Genomic DNA, 22,253 nt, shown 5'->3' with positions numbered 1-22,253 from the left:
AATCTACCTTTTTTTTTTAAAAAAAGGACTATACTAGTACTCTATCTGTATAGTAAGGAATAAACTATGAATGGTCCCAAATGTCAACTTCTTTATATTTGATTTGAATTTCAATATTACAAATGTTACTGTATCTATATATTTAAGAGTAATGTTGAAATTCAAATCAAATATAAAGAAGTTGACATTTGGGACCATTCATAGTTTATTCCTTACTATACAGATAGAGTACTAGTATAGTCATCTTATATTGTCTTTAAAAGTGGTTTTATAAACGATGATAAAAAATTTATGTCAGTTCACTATTTTTTATCATCGTTTATAAAACCACTTTTAAAGACAATATAAGATGAATGACGAGGGAAAGCTTTTGAGAAGCTTTTGAGCTTCTCAAAAAAAGAGAGAAAATTGACAACATGTATTCAAAAGCAGGACATGAACATCCGACAATGACTAAGCTAGAATTATATTTGCTCCTGCTAGACATCATTACTCATGTTCTTCAGGTCCTGTTTGAATATATATGTCAAATTTCTATTTCCCAATTTATTTGTTTTCTGTTTCATTATAGAAACAAATGCAATTTATTTTGAAGAGAAAGGTACCCACTTACCCTTAAAGAGAATCTAGTACTGCATGTAACTGGAACGAAGTCAAGAAAAGGCAAAGAGAAAACTATGTTTAATGTTTCTCCACAGGCGGCCACATAAACTAAAAGAGAACAAGAGAAAAACATCAAGTATAAATTAATGATATAAATATTTATTTTTATCAAAATGACATTAGAAAGACTATTTGTTAAATAAACATCAATGAAGTATGCTTCTTAATATGCTAAAGTAAATTAAGTGTTCGGAAACTTCAGCTCGTGCAGAATGCAGCTGCGAGAGCAATCATGGGCTTTCCTAAATATGCCCATGTCACACCAACACTCCGCAGTCTGCATTGGTTGCCGATCAGTTTCCGGTCACAATTCAAAGTGTTGGTTATGACCTATAAAGCCCTATAAAGCCCTTCATGGCACCGGACCAGATTATCTCCGGGACCGCCTTCTGCCGCACGAATCCCAGTGGGCCTTCTCCGGGTCCCGTCAACTACACAATGCCGTTTGGCGGGACCCAGGGGAAGAGCTTTCTCTGTGGCAGCCCCGGCCCTCTGGAACCAACTCCCCCCAGAGATTAGAATAGCCCCCACCCTCCTTGCCTTTCGTAAGCTCCTTAAAACCCACCTCTGCCGTCAGGCATGGAGGAACTGAGATATTCTTTCCCCCTAGGCTTCTACAATTTATGCATGGTATGTTTGTATGTATGATTGGTTTTATAACAAGGGTTTTTAGCTGTTTTTAGTATTGGATTGTCACATGTTGTTTTTACCACTGTTGTTAGCCACCCCGAGTTCACGGAGAGGGGCGGCATACAAATCAAATCTAATCAAATCAAATATCAAATATCAAATATCAAATCTCAAATCTCAAATCAAATCAAAATCAAAATAAATAAATAAAACTACTTAAGTACTTATTAAAACTAAGCTCCAGAATTTCTCTGCAATTATTTCCCAAAAAATTATCATGTGTTAAAATGCTCACCTGCAATATTAAGAGAAAAAATGCAGGCGAAGCCTTGCTCTGTTAGTATTGAAACTGAGAAGCAATGAATGACTAGCTTGGGAGCTTTAATTAAAAATAATACAAAGGGGTGTTTTTCTATTATTATTTATTAGGGCAGGGCTGTCAAACTCAAGGTCCGCAGACCGGAGCCAGCCCATGGGCTGTTTAAATCTGGCCTGCAGGGTCGGCCTGGAAATATTAAAGGACCGGCCCACAGTGCCTCTGCCAGGTGGACTCGCGGGGCCTCCACACGGCTCATTTCTGGCCGGCAGAGTGCTGCAGGAAGACATGGAGGCCAAAAATGGATCACATGAGCCCCCTGCACCCCATTTTGGTGGCAGGGTGCTGCAGGAGACATCCTTCCCATTCCCCTGCTCCCCGCCTGCCCATGGAGAACCAAATGCTTTTTACCTGGCAAAAAGCACATTTGTGCCTGACTTTGTCTTTGTGGGAATCATTTCGTTTCTATTTTTATTTACATTAAAAGCAAATATATGTAATATATTTTAAGAATGCTCCTTTCAGTCTATTATTATCTTTGTGGTTATTACAACAACCTTTTTGTCAGTGATAAAAAATTTTAAATAAATACCAATTTAATAGTTTGCATTCACAGCTTGAGATTATCCTGATTTAAAATTTATTTTAAAAAATACACAAAGACAATTGCCCCTTTAAAAATACTGCTATCTTGTATATTATTAAATCATTATAGTTTTTTCTTATGTATAGCTTTTTGGGGGGGGGGGGTTTACAGTCACTTTGAGAAAGGAAAGGAACGTGTTTCTAAAGTGTGGATTTAATGAAAACTTTGTTTTAAACCCCCAAATAAGCATTTGGCCTTATTGCCATGCACTCAAAAGCCCGACTGGGCTTATTATCAAGCGATGTCTCATTTTGGGGGAAACAAGGTAATAATATCAGTAGATGAAAGGAAAAGGGAGCTTTGAAATCATGAACATGCCCAAAATAAAACGTATGTTGAAGAGATGACAAATAGCCTAATACTATTTACCTGAATAGAAGACAACCCTAAATTTAGTATGCTTTACTACCACCCTATTAATAAAAGCTAGACAGAAAAAACAATGGCCAGTTTCATCATCTTGACAAGCCTAGAGATGCCAATTCCAACTCAAATCAATGTAACAGATTTCCTTCCTTTCTCCCCAGCTAACTGAATAACTACTTCTCAAGTGAATTGCTTAAAAACCAAGTTATGCCACCTACAAAAACCAAATAATCCCCAGAATGCATTCTCACTCACAGATAAGACTACCATAGAACACGTTTCTCTTTCCTTCCAGTGGAAATAACAAAAGTAGAAAAAAAATGGTTATCCGAGGGTTAGATACAGTATGTGGAAAATTAAAATACGAATACGAATACGAATGCAGTATCAGGGGTTTTCAATTCAATTGAATATAATGTGAAGGAAGTATGTTTTTGTTTTATTTTTATAATTTTCTTATGTATGATGTACATTGAAGATGGCACTTAATTTCATTGTACAAGGTGCTATGAGAATAAAGTATAGTGTTCCCTTGATTTTCGCGGGTTCGAACTTCGCGGAATGTCTATACCACAGTTTTTCAAAAATATTAATTAAAAAAAACTTTGCGGTTTTTTCCCCTATACCACGGTTTTTCCCGCCCGATGACATCATATGTCATTGCCAAACTTTCGTCTGCCTTTAAAAAACATTTTTTAAAATAAACTTTAATAAATAAACATGGTGACTAATAATCTAAATGCTTGCTAAGGGAATGGGAAATTGTAATTTAGGGGTTTAAAGTGTTAAGGGAAGGCTTGGGATACTGTTCATAGCCAAAAATAGTATATAGTGTATTTACTTCCGCATCTCTAATTCGCGGAAATTCGACTTTCGCGGGCGGTCTCGGAACGCATCCCCCGCGAAAATCGAGGGAACACTGTAAACCAAAAAAAATAATCTTACTTAGTTACCAAATATGTTTTCCTTTACAGAATATTCTTCACTCATAATGCAAATCTAGTAATTGTTAAAAATGAAATATGTTTGCCTGCTAATAACAGTTATTTTATTGTACATTTCCCACCCTGTTATAATCACACACAAAAAAAGATTTAAAAGGACCTGGAAATATCTCCAGGTGACATTTTATATATTCAATACAGTTGGATCCTTTGGATAATTATAATATTTTATGCATATTAAGCTGCTCAAATACCTTTGAGTAGAAATTTAGTATGTATACTTTAAAACACAGAGTTCTCACCATTTTCCTGTTGCTTTGTAGAACAATCAATCCAATTGTGCTGATTTGCAGACCAAATCATTTCAAACTGATGAAACATCACTTTAAAATTCCATGTATAGGGAACAAATGAATAGATATCAGGAGAACTGTCACCGCTCCAATCGTCAATCAAGTCTAAAAAGTAATAGAATGTGTTACTTCAGAGTGTGATAGAATATTAATCTTAACATTCTATTATGCTGACAATGGTATAATTGAATACAACGAATTATATATAATCCAGAATACCTGTAAAGAAGTTTTTTTGAGCATATATGAAATGATAAGTAGCTTTATACACTTCAACTTCAGACTGCCAAAGTTGTGGCATGTTCCATATTCGGGGATAAAAGGCGTTAATGTGAAACTAAAAAATAGATATTAAAAAAAAATAGATACGGTTAACAATGTATAATCCACAACCAAAAAACTGTAATAGCAAAGATAAAACAGAGAGCCATATAATGCCTGTTTATTAACTTACAAAGCCTTCTGTTAATAACTCATATACAAAACCATCTAGCTGCAAATTGTCAAATGATCTGATAGCAAATATGTTGAAAACTTTGTCCCAGAGACTTCCTTCCATATGTAACCCACTGAATAATGATTTTATTTTGCAAGGACTGAAACTACTTTGAAGTGATCACATAAAGTTTTTTTACTTCCGTCCATGAAAGATTTGTGATTTTTCAGGAAGCACTAAATGACTGTAACAGCCAGCACAGCATGTTTCCTCTCCAAATATGTAGCTCAATAAAAGTCACATTGAAGTATTTATACTTGAATACTAAACAAAAATCCAAAGGGGGAAGAGCCAAATCATTAACTCTCCTGATAGCATTTCCAGTCTACCCTGGTGAGATTGCAGGTAAACATGCAACAGGCCCCTCTCAGGTTTAAGTTACTGAGACTTTTTAAAAAAAAAACGTATTTACAGTAGTCCCTCACCTATTGCTGGTGTTACGTTCCAGACCTGGCCGCGATAGGTGAAATCCGCGATGGGGAATTTATCGACTGATAGTACTTATTTAAGTATTTATATTGTAATTGTTTGGTAAGTTTTCATTGTTTTAAGTGTTTATAAACCCTTCCCACACAGTATTTATTTTAGATACAGTATTTAAATACAGTATTTACAATTTTAGATATATTTTTTTTTAAAAAACCTGCCGATCGAGTTCGGCGGGCTGTTTAAATCTGCCGATCGACTTCCTCAGAAACCCATGAACCAGCGAAGATCCGCGAATGATTTTTCTCATTAATATTTCTTGAAAACCCGCGATGAAGTGAAGCCACAGAAGGTGAAGCGCTGTATAGCGAGGGACTACTGTATTTTGGAAACAATATTTTATATAAAACTTCCATGTAATCAAGTAACATTTGGCAAGCGCCGAATTTTGGGAAATTTCTAATCTTTGAAGTTTTTTTTCTTATAATTATTCAAGAAAATACATAGTTATCATATATATTGTTCAGATATCAACATTCACTTGGACTTGCTGTTGCATATTACTTACAGCTAACATTTCTGCTTCTAAGAGAGTCCGGAACTGCATACTACTGGTAGCATCTATATGTAAAAGTTGTCCTTTAATAGTGGGAGAGTAGCCTAGTAAACAGAACAAATATTTGTTTTAGGATTATGGTTCTCTTTAGAAGTAAAAAAAAATGTTGGAACAAATTGCTTTATACAATGGCGTTTTTCTCTTCAATGGAGATCTTTAAAGGTAGCCATCAGTCCAAATTTTTTTTAGCAGATCTCCACTCAGTAAAGAACTGGATATCATTTGAAATCCCTTCCAACTTCATGATTTTGAGGAAGTACCTATTTCTAAAATTATTTCTTGCATATTATTAGTAGTAAATATATAACCTGAACTGATTCAATTTAAAAATAAACATTTTGGATCAAAAGTCTACTTTTAATAAAGGAAAGTGGTGTGACTATTACAGATACATTGCTGATACAACTCTTTGAAGAAAGTTTTAAGAAATAAATAAATATTTGTAGACTATAACAGAGAATGGCAAATCTAGTTGCATCTTCAGTCATCGTTTTTAGAATTATATTTTCAGAATTCATTATGTAGCTTACCCTATGAACAGAAAATCCAATCAGTCTAACTACATTGGTAGACTAATATTTCATCAAATTCTATAAAAAGAAAATAATATACAACAAACTTTCTATTACCGGTAATATACGGTATGTTGAAATATATTAAGAAATGCTGAGTTTTTAGAAATGATGATCAACATGTAAGGGTCACTACTTCAATATAGTTGACAAAGAATAAAAAATATTCTGTATAGATGATAAAGAATTTTTAAAAAATTGCTTCAACCTACCATTTTCAGAGACAGTCATGGGAATATTAACTTCCAAGTAAGAACCTGCTCCAACATTTACATGCACTGCATTAGTTTCCTGCCAACAAATTTCAGAATTAGTTCAATTACTTTTATTAATATGATGTCTTGTTTCAAGCTACTGCTATCACCAGAATATGTAAAAAATAAAAAAGCTACTATAGTACCAATAATTAAAAATAAAATAAAAATTAGAAACCTCAAAAGAAAGGAGAAAAAATACTGTGTCTTCTGAGTACATAATAGAGCTGTAAATTTCAATATTTCAATATGGAGCAATATCTTGGGTTCAGAAAAAAATATTTTTGATCAATTGATCAAGAAAAATATACATATACAGTGTTCCCTCGATTTCCGCGGGGGATGTGTTCCGAGACTGCCCGCGAAAGTCGAATTTCCGCGAAGTAGAGATGCGGAAGTAAATACACTATTTTTGGCTATGAACAGTGTCACAAGCCTTCCCTTAACACTTTAAACTCCTAAATTACAATTTCCCATTCCCTTAGCAACCATTTAGATTATTATTCACCATGTTTATTTATTAAAGTTTATTTTAAAAAAAATTATTAAAGGTGGACAAAAGTTTGGCGATGACATATGACATCATCGGGCAGGAAAAACCGTGGTATAGGGGAGAAAACTGCAAAGTATTTTTTAATTAATATTTTTGAAAAACCGTGGTATAGGCTTTTCGCGAAGTTCGAACCCGCGAAAATCGAGGGAACACTGTATACAGTATATAGTAGGTACACAAAATTAAAAATACTGATTTGTTGGAAAAGCCAAAAAGAACCCAACAACAAAATATTCAAATATGAAGGAACGCTTACATATACTTTCCCCCTAAAGTCTTTCTATATTGTGCTATTTTTAATACTTCCAAAAAAAAATCATTAAAAAAATTATTTATTAAAAAATTTAACCAAAAATAATACATATGTTACAACAACTAGTGCTAATTTCCTAAGCTTCTAGGTAAGTTATATTTATTTACCCTATTTTTTGTAAAGAGCAAGTCAATAGTAGCATCTGCAATAATATTCATACGTAGTTCAAAAGCAAGGATCTGTCTTAGCTTCCCAGGAATTGGAACGTCTGTAACTTTCATTACTTGATAATCGGGTGGGAAAAAGAATTTCCACAAACAATCCCTAAAAGAAATATCCAAATATCCAAAGAGAAATAAATGTCAGTCATGCATGGATATTTTCTGTAGCATATTTATACAAGAGCAACACCAATTATTCAGATTCTCTACATTTATATAAATTTACCTCAGGATTAAGCTACATTTAAAAAAATTAAAACATCAACTTGATTTAAATCAAAGCCACCCTGCTTTCAAGGCAGATACATCGCTGAGCATATCCCTGGATGTTTAAAGACTTTTTTCAATGGATCAGAAGCTCTGCCATTATTGAAGGCATTACAGTGTTCCCTCGATTTTCGCGGGGGATGCGTTCCGAAACTGCCCGCGAAAGGCGAATTTCCGCGAAGTAGAGATGCGGAAGTAAATACACTATTTTTGGCTGTGAACAGTATCACAAGCCTTCCCTTAACTCTTTAAACCCCTAAACTCCAATTTCCCATTCCCTTAGCAACCATTTAGATTATGACTCACCATGTTTATTTATTAAAGTTTATTTAAAAATATATTTATTAAAGGCGGACGAACGTTTGGCGATGACATGACGTCATCGGGTGGGAAAAACCGTGGTATAGGGAAAAAACCCGCAAAGTATTTTTTAATTAATATTTTTGAAAAACCGAGGTATAGACTTTTCGTGAAGTTCGAACCCGTGAAAATTGAGGGAACACTGTAATCGAGTAAGCAAATATCTTTAAAATAAACTGGGGGGGGGGGTTATCATGTAGTCAGAGGGAGCCGGCCTGAAAATGTCAACGGACTGGCCAAAATGAGCTGAAGGGTGGCCATGCGTGGAGCCTAGCAGCCTGTTTCTGGCTGGCAGAGTGTTGCAGGAGAATGGATTGGAATGAATTACAGCTCTTTGGCCTCAAGTAAGTACCTGATCTACATAGAAAATAAGCAACATCCTAATTAAATTAAATAATTAAATTAAATAATTAAATTAAATAATTAAATTAAATAATTAAATTAAATTAAATTAAATTAAATTAAATTAAATTAAATTAAATTAAATTAATAGTATAAATTTAAATACAATAGTATAAATAGCTTTTCTGCTTGGAAAAGCAATTTACTATAAAACAATACAGTATACATTTAGAAATAAAAAGTTTAGTAGAGTATGAAAAATAAGTAATAAATGTTTGCCAGCAATATCTGGTAGACGATACAGGAAAATGGTTATAGTAAAGAACTATGAAAAGAAAGAAGGGGGAAAAATGCATCTTGAGACTGTGTCAAATGCAGATGGCCACCACCACTCCCAGTCACCCCGGCCATCCAAGTCAAAAACAACCTATTCGGAGACTACGGCTAGGTACGTCCACATTACGCCAATCTTCCACGAACTGCATTGGCTCCCGATTCAAAGTGTTCGTCATTACCTTTAAAGCCCTACATGGCTTAGGGCCAGACTATCTTCGAGACCGCCTTCTACCACATAGCTCCCAGCAACCAGTAAGAGCCCACAGAGTTGGTCTTCTCTGGGTCTCATCAGCTAAACAGTGTCAACTGGCAGGTCTGTGGGAGAAGGCCTTTTCTGTGGCTTACCTGGCTGTAGTTTCTAGAACCGCTAAGTTTATAGTCAGGGCTGTTCAGATGAGAATACGTTTTATAGAACATATTGGGATGGCATGCAAAGGAGATGAACTTACTTAAGAATATTTTATATCAGTATCTTAGATTTGTTTAATATAATCCTTTGCACGAGTTATGTTCTCATGTTTTACTACTCAATTTTAGCATATTATACTGCATTTTAACTTATTATTTATTCAAATTCCCTCTATTTTAGCCAATTTTATTGTATTTTAACCAGTCACAGTTTTATGATGACCGATGTGGTCCTTTTTCTCGCTTTGATATGGTCAATTGACTAATCAAATAAAGTTGATATTGATTGTGTGTGGGAGGGGCGTGCTCCTCCTCGCCCGCCTCAGAGTCCCTCTTTTTTTAAAAAAATCCTTAAAGTTTTGGATTTTTTTGATTCCTCTCACCTCACCTTCTTCCTTCGGCAGCGAGTGTCCTCCTCCTCCTCTTCTTCATCCTCCTCCTCCCACCCAAATTTATTTCTTTTCTAATGGTTTTGCACGCATTATTTGCTTTTTCATTGATTCCTATGGGAAAAATTGCTTCTACTTGCAAACTTTTCTACTTAAGAACCTGGTCACGGAATGAATTAAGTTCTTAAGTAGAGGTACCACTGTAGTGGGAATTTTTATTCATTACAATTCCTCTGTTGGCCTGCTACTTTGGATTATGTCAGAATTGTATTGGGAAGTGTTATTTCTTGCTATTTCTTGTTGTACAGGAGTTCCCTGAAAACTGAACATTAGTTTAAGAATTCATCAAAAATAAAAAGGTTGAAAAAGTGAATATAGACCCAATTAATAAAAGGATTGTATTTTCATTATTTTCAGGTGTTCTGTCATTGGCTTGGTAAGTTTTATTTTTAGAAAGCCAGTACAGTGGTACCTCGTGATACGAACCCCTCGTCATATGAACTTTCCGAGATACGAACCCGGGGTTCGGAATTTTTTTGCCTCTTCTTCCGAACTTTTTCCGTCTTACGAACACGCCGCCCGAACGCCGGACATGGAAGTTCGGCAAAAGTTCGGGTTCAGGTGGCTGCCGAGAAGCGCCACCGCCTGGCTGTCGTATTTTGAAACAGCCGGGGGGCTTCTCGGCATTCTCCCAAACCCGAGCGCCAAACCCGAACTTTTGCCAAACTTCTGGGTTCAGCGTTCGGGAGGCCACCGAGAAGCCCCGCTGCCCCGCTGTCGCCTTTTGAAACAGCCGGAGGTTCAGCAAAAGTTCGGCTTTGGCGTTCGGGTTCAGGAGGAAGCTGAGAAGCCCCGCTGCCCAGCTGTCAGCTTTGCAAAAGAGCTGCGGAGCTATCGGGCAGGTCGGGAGGCTCAAACGGAGGTGGGGAATCCCAATAGGGAATTCCATGGGCGGAGCTTTGACGTCACGAAGACGTCCTTCCTGGAGTCCACGTTTCGGCGGCAACAGCCAGGCGGCGGGGCTTCTTGGCAGCCTCCCAAACGCCGAACCCAGAAGTTCGGCAAAAGTTCGGGTTTGGCGTTCGGGTACGGGAGGATGTCGAGAAGCCCCCTGGCTGTTTCAAAAGGCGACAGCCAGGCGGTGGCACCCAGCGGAGCGCCATTTTTCCGGGGTGTGTGTGTCTTGCACGCATTAATTGACTTTACATTGTTTCCTATAGGAAACATTTTTTCGTCTTACGAATGTTTCGCCTTACGAACCTCCTCCGGGAACCAATTAAGTTCGTAAGACAAGGTATTACTGTATATGATTTTAGTAGTTTTCTAAGAACAGCAGGAACATTTTTTTTTTAAAAAATGCTTTTCTATTCTATCTATACAAAAATGAACAGAATATCTCTACATGAACTTTATTCCACACTCCTCACTTTCTCTAACATAGCCATTTTTTAAATGCTGACGGTACCTTTTCCGGTCAGCCCATGGTCCATAATTAAAGTCTGTTCCTTTGCCACAAACAATATCTAATCCCCAGCATGGTGGTAAGTCTTGCAATTTGCTATCTTCATTACTTGTCTCTCCCTCATTGCTTTCATCAGTTTCTTCTGGTACAAGACCTGTATAATATATATTCAAATATCACTTGAATGCTTCATTAATGGATCATAAAGCCAAGTACATAAAGGATTAAAAGACATTTTACAAGTCTGCTAAAATTAAAAAGCAGAAATATACAAATACTACCAAAAATTCTAACAAAATGTATTGAAATATTTTGTACTGATCTTGGATAGTAAGAAACTTAAAATTTTAGTCAAGAGAACTAAGAATCTCCCAGATGCCATGAGAATCAACATTTATCTAAATCTGCAACTTTGCTACATCGAATAATATTTTCCAGTTGTAAAAAAGCACAAAGAAAAAAAAACTGGAGGCCTCGCAACTATATCAAATTTCACTCTTCTTGAAATCTAGATCTGTTACACACAAAAAACCTACAATTAAACAGTCTTCAAATATAGACATGCAATCCAGATGTATTTTTGCTAATATTTTCATCAAGCAACTCCTGCCATTTTATATTAGCAAATGCAATTCCTAATCTAATAATAGCATAATTATAAACATTTTTAGAGAGTTGGTTTTTTTAAGGTGGGCGACAGCTGATGGGTTGGGCTGATGAGCTAATTTACTTAAAGATCAGCTAGTAAACTAAGCAAAGTTTGGAATTTACAGTTCACTCTCACAATCATTGCAGAGCAGCAACTTAAACAATTTGATGATTTAAAGTTAATTGTTCAATAATTAAAGGCCATTAGTAATATTTATTTATTAAATTTATTTATTAAATTTGTATGCCACCCCTTTCCGTAGACTCGGGGCGGCTCACAGCAGTGATAGAAACAATGTACAATACAAATCTAATAATACAAAGTTATTAGATGAGCCGGGGTGGCGCAGCAGGTAGAGTGCTGTACTGCAGGCCACTGAAGCTGACTTGTAGATCTGAAGGTCAGCGGTTCAAATCTCATCACCGGCTCAAGGTTGACTCAGCCTTCCATCCTTCTGAGGTGGGTAAAACGAGGACCCGGATTGTGGGGGCAATAGCCTAGCTCTGTTTAAAAAAAGTGCTATTGCTAACATGTTGTAAGCCGCCCTGAGTCTAAGGAGAAGGGCGGCATAAAAATTGAATAAATAAATAAATAAATAAGTTAAAAACCCATAATTTAAAAACACACAACACATCATACATAAATTATATAGACCTGGGAAAGATATTTCAATTCCTCCATGCCTGACGGCAGAGGTGGGTTTTGAGAAGTTTACGAAAGGCAAGGAGGGTGGGGGTAATTTTGATCTCTGGGGGGAGTTGGGTCCAGAGGGCCGGGGCCGCCACAGAGAAGGCTCTTCCCCTGGGTCCCGACAAATGACATTGTTTAGTCGACGGGACCCGGAGAAGGCCAACTCTGTGGGACTTAACCAGTCGCTGGGATTCGTGCGGCAGAAGGCGGTCCCGGAGATATTCTGGCTTTATAGCTATTTAGGATAGAATCAAACTGGATACCAATCAATGTGGAGGAACTAAGCCATTTTTGAAGTTAAAAAGCAAGGCTAAATTGAATCAAAATGGACAGAGATACTCTCTGTAAAAGGGAAAGGTTAACTATTTTAGGAATTTTTCTAGTTCAAATCACTGAAAAAAACCCTAAGTTTTTGAAAATTGTTATTATACTTAAATGAGAAGATTAACATTACCTGGTTCATCCATATAGTAATAGATGTCAACATCATTGGACTGCATCACAACAAAACCTTCTCCCATTAATCTTGGAGGCCTGTTATAAAAGAGAAACAAAGAATGGAAAGGAAACATGTAAACACTGTATTTATCAATAGGATTCTGGTCTATGGAAATTTACAACCCATATGTCAATTTTTAAATACCCTAGCAAGCCTAAGGGTCCCCCAGGGGAGGGGGGAAAGCGATGATTAGGAACTACCGTAATAATCTCCATCGCTTATAGAAACATAGAAGACTGAAGCCAGAAAAAGACCTCAGGGTCCATCTAGTCTGCCCTTATACTATTTTTTGTATTTTATCTTAGAATGGATATATGTTTATCCCAGGCATGTTTAAATTCAGTTACTGTGGATTTACCAATCACGTCTGCTGGAAGTTTGTTCCAAGGATCTACTACTCTTTCGTTTTATGCTTAAGACCTTCCACCATTCTTGTAGCCCGTATTTGGACCCGTTCAATTTTGTCAATATCTTTTTGTAGGTGGGGTCTCCAGAACTGAACACAGTATTCCAAATGTGGTCTCACCAGCCCTCTATATAGCGGGATCACAATCTCCCTCTTCCTGCTTGTCATACCTCTAGCTATGCAGCCAAGCATCCTATTTGCTTTTCCTACCGCCCGACCACTCTGCTCACCCATTTTGAGACTGTCAGAAATCACTACCCCTATCTCATTTCAGGAGCTATTCATTGGCTGAGGGGGGGGACAGCCGGTCAGCCCTGGGGCCATCTTTAAATTGGAATCTTCAGGGTTGCCACAGCAGTGGATGGGCAAGCTGTGGGAATAGGTGGGGATTGTTGGAGACAGTGTTATAGAAACATAGAAACATAGAAGACTGACGGCAGAAAAAGACCTCTTGGTCCATCTAGTCTGCCCTTTTACTATTTCCTGTATTTTATCTTAGGATGGATATATGTTTATCCCAGGCATGTTTAAATTCAGTTACTGTGGATTTCCCAACCACGTCTGCTGGAAGTTTGTTCCAAGGATCTACTACTCTTATAGTCATAACATTTTTCCCTTGGGACTCAAAAATGTTCAGCATGCACCTGCGGAGGCGTGACTACAATTGGGACAGTGACCTGATTGGACTGTGTGAAGCCCATGTGGATGCAGGAGAAGGAACTATACTTTGGGTGGGGAAAACCGGGAGCTTTCAGATTCAGGTTTTCCCAGATGTGCCAATATGACATCTCTAATAAATTCCAAGGTGTTTGAGGTAAAATGCCTGCCTTGGAGTTTTGGTTTTGTTGGGTGTATTACTTGGAACCCTGACAACTGCCACAAGACATCTAATGAAAATTTCTGACTATTAAAAGTTAAGTTATAGCCTTTGTTTTTCTAGTTAACTCATTCAAAAAAACCTTTTAAAAGGTTTTCAGGCAATATTAAAAAAATCTGAATTTTTCTCATGCTTGGACTGATCCAAAACATTGTTGCCTGAGTCATCAATAATAACATATTGATAAACATATAAACATTTTAGAGTAGAACCTAAATTAATCTGAATTAAAAATGTTTGTTTAAAAGTAAAGATTTTAATCAAATCATTTGAAAGCATACATTTTTATATTTTAATATGATAAACTTTCTAAAATTATTGGATTGTGGTAGATAAAGTTGTTATAGCCAAACTAAATTTTTAATTAAAAAATTTTCAGTGTAATTTAAATGTTGACTTACCATATTTTTCAGAGTTTAAGACACATCCTTTTCCTTCCTTAAAGAGGCTGAAAATTAAGGTGCATTTTATACTCTAAATGCAGCTTTTTTAAAAAGCTTTTTCCCCCCAGCCCTAACTAGGTGCTAACGATCTTCCCAGCTCTTGTCTTGCAGGTTCTTTCATTGTTACTGTCTGCAAAGTATGTTTTCCAAGCTCTAAGTCTTTGCAAAGTTTTTTTCACTACTTTAACTCGCTCCAAGTAAGTTTCTTTCCAGCCCTAACCTGGCGCTAACGATGTTCCCAACTCTTACCGCTTGCAAGCTCTCATTGTTACTCTCTGCTAAGAATGTTTTTCAAGCCCTGTCTTTCAGAGGGTTTTTTTTCATTGCTCTAATTTGCTCCAAATGTTTCTTTCTAGCCCTAACCAGGTGGTAATGATGTTCTCAGCTCTTACTGGCTTGCAAGGTCTTTCATTGCTATTCTCTGCAAAGAATGTTTTCCAAGCCCTAAGTCTTTGCAGGTTTTTTTCATTGCTGTACTTGCTCAGAATTTTTCTTTCCAGTCCTAACCAGGTTCTAACAATGTTACCAGCTCTTACTGGCTTGCAAGCTCTTACTGGGGGATAAAATAATATGCTGAAACTGACCAGACTAAGAACGCTAGCCAGATGAATACAGTGATCCCTCGATTAGCACGGTCTCGATTAGTGCGAAACGCTACAACATGGTTTTTCAAAAAATATTAATTAAAAAATACTCCACGGGGTTTTTTTGCTATACCACGGTTTTTCCCACCCGATGACGTCATACATCATCACCAAGAGTCACTTCTCTGTCTCTTTCTCTTTCTTTCCTGTCATTCTCTGCTTCAATCATTTTCTCATTTCTCTTTTTTTCTCCCCTTTTTTCTATCATTTCTCTCTCTCTTTCTTCCTCTCTCACACTCTCTTCCTCCCTTCTCTCTCCCCCCCTCCATTTGCCCACGAGAAGAAAAAAAGCAACCTCTGCCGGGCAGCTCCCCTTGTGCCCCCGCTTTGTGCCTGCCTCTTTTGGGGATTTTTTTTTCTTTTCTTTTTTGCGCTGGCGGCGGGAGCTGTTGGGGAGGGCTCTGCCGGGAAGGCCTGTGTCAGCGGCGAGGAGGACAAAGGAGTGAACGTAGCTACTGCCCCACACCGGTAACAGGGAGAGAAAGAGAGAGAGCGGAGGGCACCTTGCCGGTCCACGCCCCCCTAGATGAGCGGCTCCGCATGGCCCCAGCGCCGCCCAGGCGAAGGGGAAACCCCGAGATCGCTTGCCGCTTGCCGTATTGCAGCGAAGGAGGCGAAGCAAGGCTCCAAGCTGCAATACGGCAAGCGGCAAGCGATCTTGGGGTTTCCCCTTTGCCTGGGCGGCGGGAAGACCCAGGGAAGGTTCCTTCAGCCGCCCAACACCTGATCCGCTCCGCAGCGCGGCAGCAGCGAGGAGCCGAAGATGGGGTTTTCCCTTTGCCTGGGCAACGGGGAAACCCCATCTTCGGCTCCTCGCTGCTTCCGCGCTGCGGAGCAGATCAGCTGTTGGGCGGCCGAAGGAACCTTCCCTTGGTCTTCCCCGCCGCCCACACGCAAACTCCACCATCTGTGCATGTGCGGCCGTGAAAAAAATGGCGCGCATGCGCAGATGGTGTTTTTACTTCCGCACCACTATAACGCGGAAATCGATTAGCGCGGGAGGTCTTGGAACGTAACCCCCGCGCTAATCGAGGGATCACTGTACCTGATAAGCAGATTCTTTTCCCTATTTTCCGTCCCAAAAACTAAGGTGCGTCTTATACTCCATTGCATCTTATAGTCCAAAAAATACAGTAATTTGTTTCTTAAAAAGTTCCATAATATCCTATATTTCAGTTGCTTATTTAGTTTCCTGTTAAAATAGAACTTATAAGCACTCTGAGAGTACATACCTCTATTTTTTTAAACAATATGCTCTGGTCATGATAATAAATATTTGGTTGTAATTAATTAAGGTGATAATCTGGAAATAAACCATCAAAAAAACCAAAATCATGAGTTTTGCTAGGAGATTGAAAAGTTATGCCTAGCATATAGGCAAGCATTCAATAAGGCAGGTCTCATTCCCCTATATCATTTTATAGAGACACCATGACATTTCCATAGAATTGTAAATTATTACGATTCCTTCATTCGCAAATTTTATTTATTTATTTATTTATTTATTTATTTTGTCAAACAATTATAGGGTGATAATTTGTACAAATAAAAACATTAGATAAGTAATGATAAAAAGTAACAAAAGAAGACAATAGGACAGGGACGGTAGACACAGTGGGGCGCTTATGCACGCCCCTTACAGACCTCTTAGAAAGGGGGAGAGGTCAACTGTAGATAGTTTAAGGTTAAAGATTTTGGGGTTAGGAGTAGAAACCACAGAATCAGGGAGTCCATTCCAGGCGTTGATTACTCTGTTGCTGAAGTCGTATTTTTTGCAGTCAAGTTTGGAGAGGTTTGTTGGATACCTCACTACTATATTACACATTCTATAGTTTTAACTTATAATACTTACTCATCATTTTGAAGCCCAACATATCTTGGACTTGGAACAAGCATAACTCTCACATTTTCCAATTTTCCTTTTAAAATGTGCATAAACTGATCCAGATGGCTTGAAGGTGGCTTGGTAGTATAAGTTAAAGAAGCATCATCAAAGTTAACACAAAAAGTCTGAGGCAGATAATGATTTCCAAAGGCTAAGCGGCCCTAATTTAAAAGAAAGACAACCACATGTTAACTCTTAATTCTTTGGTAGGAAGATGTTCTTTTTAAACAATTTTACTTATCATTTTAAACAAACCATATATATCACCTGTAGAAATACATATGAAATCATATGCACATGCATACACATATCTGAATCATGTCAATTACATAATGCTTCTAAGATTAAAATGAAATATACTGCTCAAAAAAATAAAGGGAATATTTAAACAACAGAATATAACTCCAAGTAAATCAAACTCCTGTGAAATCAAACTGTCCACTTAGGAAGCAACACTGATTGACAATCAATTTCATTTTGTTGTCAGTACATTCAACTTTGTACAGAACAGTGGGACCCCCGGCCCCCTGGAATCAACTCCCCCCAGAGATTCGTATTGCCCCTACCCTCCTTGCCTTCCGAAAGAGCTTAAAAACTCATCTTTGCCACCAGGCTTGGGACTTTTAGATCTTCCCCCTGACCACTGAATGCCTTAAGTATGATTGCTGAATGTTTGGTTGATAAGTTTTCCTTTTTAATTGTTTTTAAATTGTAGTATTAACTGGATTTACATTATTGTTTTGTGTTTATATATGCTGTGAGCCGCCCCGAGTCCTTGGAGAGGAGCGACATACAAATCCAATTAAATAAATAAATAAAATAAATAAAATATTCAATGAGAATATTTCATTCATTCAGATCTAGGATGTGTTGAGTGTTCCCTTTATTTTTTTGAGCAGTGTATGATGACTACTGAAGAAAGTGATCTTCAAAAACCGTAGAAAATCTAAAATGCAGATGATCAGGTTTTACTTACCGTGCTAACATTGACTTTAATTACAGGAATAAGAGATCTCCATGAAGATGAGGGGTCAGAAGAATCACTTTTTACTTTGACACTGAAGGAAGAAAACAAATCAAGTTTACATACTGAACAATAAAACATAGAAGCCCAAAATCAACTCATATGAAGAAAATGGAACAGAATTTCATGACAGGAGGACTACAGAAAAACACAATACAGTGATCCCCCGGTTATTGCGTCCCCGACCATTGCGAACAGGGTAATTTGCGATTTTTCAACCCGGAAGTCAAAACACCATCTACGCATGCGTGCCCTTTTTTTCTATGGGCACGCATGCGTAGATGGCGCCCGGCAGATCAGCTGCTGGGCGGCTTCCCTGGGTCTTCCCCCTCTTGCTGGCATCAGCGAGGAGTTTCCCCACCGCCCACGCAAACTCCTCGCTGCCGCTCGCCCGCCCTTCGCCTGCCCACGCCGTTCGCTCCCCCTCTTGCTGGCGGGAGGGCGAGAAGCCCTCCCCAGCACCCGCTTGCCCGCCCTTCGCCGCTCGCCCGCCCTTCGCCCTGGCCGCTTATTCCCAGCGGAGAAATTCCAGCCCCCACCTGGTCCCGCCCGATCCTCCTCCCTGAGGCAGCTCGCCCTCCCATGGCCGCTTCCTCCACCCTCCATCGCAAGCCCTCGCCACCGCAGCCAAAGCGCGCTGCGATCTTCAAGCCCGGCTCCTTTCGGCCCAGCATCCCGGGCCAAGCAGCTGCCTTCCGTGACTGAGCCTGGCTCGCCCGGAAGATCGTAGCGCGCGTTGGCTGCAGCGGCGGCGACGTTGCTGCCGGCTTGGCTTCCCTCGCCAGCGCAGCCAACGTGCGCTATGATCTTCTGGGCGAGCCACGCTCAGTGATGGAAGGCAGCCGCTTGGCCCGGGATGCTGGGCCGAGAGGAGCCGGGCTTGATCCGCTGAGCCTGGCCGGCTTGGCTTCCCTCACCGGCGCAGGCAACACGCGCTGCCGTCTTCCGGGCCAGCCAGGCTCAGCGGATCAAGCCCGGCTCCTCTCGGCCCAGCATCCCGGGCCAAGCGGCTGCCTTCCGTCACTGAGCCTGGCTGGCCCGGAAGATCGTAGCGCGCGTTGGCTGCAGCGGCGGCGACATTGCTGCCGGCTTGGCTTCGCTCGCTGCTGCAGCCAACGCGCGCTACGATCTTCCGGGCCAGCCAGGCTCAGCGGATCAAGCCCGGCTCCTCTCGGCCCAGCATCCCGGGCCAAGCGGCTGCCTTCCGTCACTGAGCCTGGCTGGCCCGGAAGATCGTAGCGCGCGTTGGCTGCAGCGGCGAGCGAAGCCAAGCAGGCGCGCCGTTCTCCGCTGACTCCTAAAGCGGGGAAGTTCGCCAGGAGTCAGCGGAGAACGGCGCAACTGTTTTAAAACGATCAGAGCTTTCCAATGAGTCCCGAAGACAAACGGCAAACTTCCGCGTTTGTCTTCGGGACTCATTGGAAAGCTGCGCGGGTGTTTTAAAACATCCCCGCCGACATGGGGGGCTCGCTAGCACCCCCCCGAACCCCCAACCCGGGTTAGGGGGGTGCTAGCGAGCCCCCCATGTCGGCGGCGACGTTTTAAAACACCTGCGCCGCCCCCAATCTTCGGCTCCTCGCTAGCGCTGCGGAAGTAAAAACACCATCTGCACATGCGCAGATGGTGTTTTTACTTCCGCAGCGCTACTTCGCGAAAACCCGCTCGTTGCGGGGGGTCCTGGAACGGAACCCTCGCAACGAGCGGGGGATCACTGTACTTGCAACACATATATTTAAAAAGCTAAATATATATAACACGTGCTATTATTTATGACAATTACTATAAAACGTTCCCACCCTACATCCAGCCTTTTCCACCATGCATTAACCTTATGTCAATAATCACATACATTAATATAAGTGTGGGATGGGATGGGCAGGAAGCTTTATTTGGCCAAGAGCCGAGATGGTGCAGCAGGTAGAGTGTAGTACTGCAGGCCACTAAAACTGACTGTAGATCTGTAGGTCATCACCAGCTCAAGGTTGACTCAGCCTTCCATCCTTCCGAGGTGGGTAAAATGAGGACCCGGATTGTGGGGGCAATATGCTGGCTCTGTTAAAAAGTGCTATTGCTAACATGTTGTAAGCCGCCCTGAGTCTAAGGAGAAGGGCGGCATAAAAAATCCAATCGACATTAAAAAAAATCGAATCGGCAAATGTGACTAGACATTCAAGGAATTTGTCTCTGGTGCAGAAGCTTTCAATGTACTGTACATGCAAAGCAACAGAATAATGATCATAATACTAATAATACCAATATGACGGGATAGTAAAGAAGATAACAAGAAGGATAATAATATACTACAGCCAGACTACATGGGTAAATACATAGATATGGATGAATATACATAGACCACATGTGAGAATTAGGTGTTCAGCAAAGACTGGTACAAGAAAAAAAAACCTGTCCCTGTGTCAAGTTGTTTTGGCATACAAAGCCCTATATATTTTGGCAATAATAATAATAATAATAACAACAACAACAACAACAACAACAACAACAACAACGTCAGTTGGCGGGGCCCAGGGGAATAGCTTTCTCTGTGGCGGCCCCGGCCCTCTGGAACTAACTCCCCCCAGAAATTAGAATAGCCCCCACCCTTCTTCCTTTTCGTAAGCTCCTTAAAACCCACCTCTGCCATCAGGCATGGGGGAACTAAGGTAATCTTTCCCCCTAGGCTTCTACAATTTATGCATGGTATGTTTGTATGTATGATTGGTTTTATAACAAGGGTTTTTAGCTGTTTTAGTATTGTATTTTTACATTCTGTTTTTGTCACTGTTGTTAGCCGCCCCGAGTCCACGGAGAGGGGCGGCATACAAATCCAATCAATCAATAAATAAATAAATAAATAAATAAATCAACAACAACAACAACAACAGTAATAATAATAATTTATTAGATTTGTATGTCGCCCCTCTCTGAGGACTCCAAAGGGAGGAATTGAAACAGTTTATGTCCAGGATGTGAGGGGTATATAGGATTTTCTCAGCCCTCCTTCTGACCTGCACAATATATAACTAATCTCTAGGTTGCGATCATTCCCTTAGCAAATGTTTGAAGTTATGTGATAAGCGCTCCCTAATGTTTATGAATAAATCCCGAAACTACAAATGTTGCAGCAGCTACGGCAGTTGTTCTCCCTTATGAAAAACTGGAGAGTCTCTGTAACATCCATCCTGACTACACTTGGCCAGCCAAAATGGAGCTTTGGAGAAGCAGGCTCGCACCTCTGATGCTCCGTTTTAGCCTGCACAGGCCTTGCCAAGCACTTTGGCGACCAAAACAGAGGTTCGGAGGGAACGGGCCTGCCCCTTCAATGCTCCCTTTTGGCCTCCATAGGCCTTACCCTGCACTTTGCTGGCCAAAACAGAGCCAAAAGGGCAGAGATCTGCTGTAGCCAATGATCTTTTTCAGGCTTCTCCACACAGTTGCTAGTTCATTAGCAGAGAACTGATTTCTCAGTTTTTCAGAATAGCTTCTCTTTAGTACCCTGATCTCTCTTGTTTTTTTTTATATTCTTTGTCCAATATACAATACATATGGAAGAGAGTAGGCATTAAGTAATATATATAAAGATAGAAGGAAAAAGAGGATATATATGATGTATGTATGTATGTATGTATGTATGTATGTATGTATGTATATATATATATATATATATATATATATATATATATATATATATGTAGATAGATAGATAGATAGATAGATAGATAGATAGATAGATAGATAGATAGATAGATAGATAGATAGATATGGTAAGGGAAGACAATTGGACAGGGGACGATAGGCACATCAGTGCACTTATGTACGCCCCTTACTGGCCTCTTAGGAACCTGGAGAGGTCAATTGTGGAGAGTCTAAGGGAGAAATGTTGGGGGTTGGGAGTTGACACTATTGAGTCTGGAAGTGAGTTCCACGCTTCGACAACTCGATTGTTAAAGTCGAATTAATACATTCCTGGCCTGATTGTACAAAAGCCTATCTTCTTTTCTATAGGCCTCCTCTGAATAAAGAACATGCTGATGAATGCACTGAAAAGAACAAACGGATCTAAAATATTGGTTTTATCTTCAGTAAATATCTACAAAAGAAGTCATTATTAGAAAATGTCATCCTTCAAGAGTGTCGCGTGAGAAGAAAGCTTGTATTAGCAGCACCTATTATTAGACCAATTATGGTTTTAAATAATGTAATAACATTTTCCCCACAGATTTTTTCACTCAAGAAAACAATGATTATAAAAACAGTGATGTCTTA

The 22,253-nt window shown here is 39.6% G+C and overlaps 1 protein-coding gene across 1 annotated transcript in view; it reads right to left on the bottom strand.

Moving 5' to 3' along the window:
- BLTP1 (bridge-like lipid transfer protein family member 1) overlaps window positions 1-22,253 on the bottom strand; it is a 203,279-nt gene that overhangs the window by 143,201 nt on the left and 37,825 nt on the right. Inside the window, exons 7-16 of the mRNA XM_070757683.1 lie at window positions 17,943-18,024; window positions 16,934-17,127; window positions 12,667-12,746; window positions 10,877-11,027; window positions 7,256-7,412; window positions 6,241-6,319; window positions 5,409-5,500; window positions 4,138-4,255; window positions 3,868-4,023; window positions 614-711 (exon numbers count right to left, since the gene is read on the bottom strand). Of these exons, the coding sequence (XP_070613784.1) occupies window positions 614-711; window positions 3,868-4,023; window positions 4,138-4,255; window positions 5,409-5,500; window positions 6,241-6,319; window positions 7,256-7,412; window positions 10,877-11,027; window positions 12,667-12,746; window positions 16,934-17,127; window positions 17,943-18,024 (1,207 nt within the window). The remainder of the gene's footprint in view (window positions 1-613; window positions 712-3,867; window positions 4,024-4,137; window positions 4,256-5,408; window positions 5,501-6,240; window positions 6,320-7,255; window positions 7,413-10,876; window positions 11,028-12,666; window positions 12,747-16,933; window positions 17,128-17,942; window positions 18,025-22,253) is intronic.

The sequence above is a fragment of the Erythrolamprus reginae genome, chromosome 7, assembly GCF_031021105.1.
Source record: "Erythrolamprus reginae isolate rEryReg1 chromosome 7, rEryReg1.hap1, whole genome shotgun sequence".
Classification (NCBI taxonomy): domain Eukaryota; kingdom Metazoa; phylum Chordata; class Lepidosauria; order Squamata; family Dipsadidae; genus Erythrolamprus; species Erythrolamprus reginae.
The sequence above is the reverse complement of the archived record's forward strand: the minus strand, read 5'-3'. Positions and strand labels throughout refer to the sequence as shown.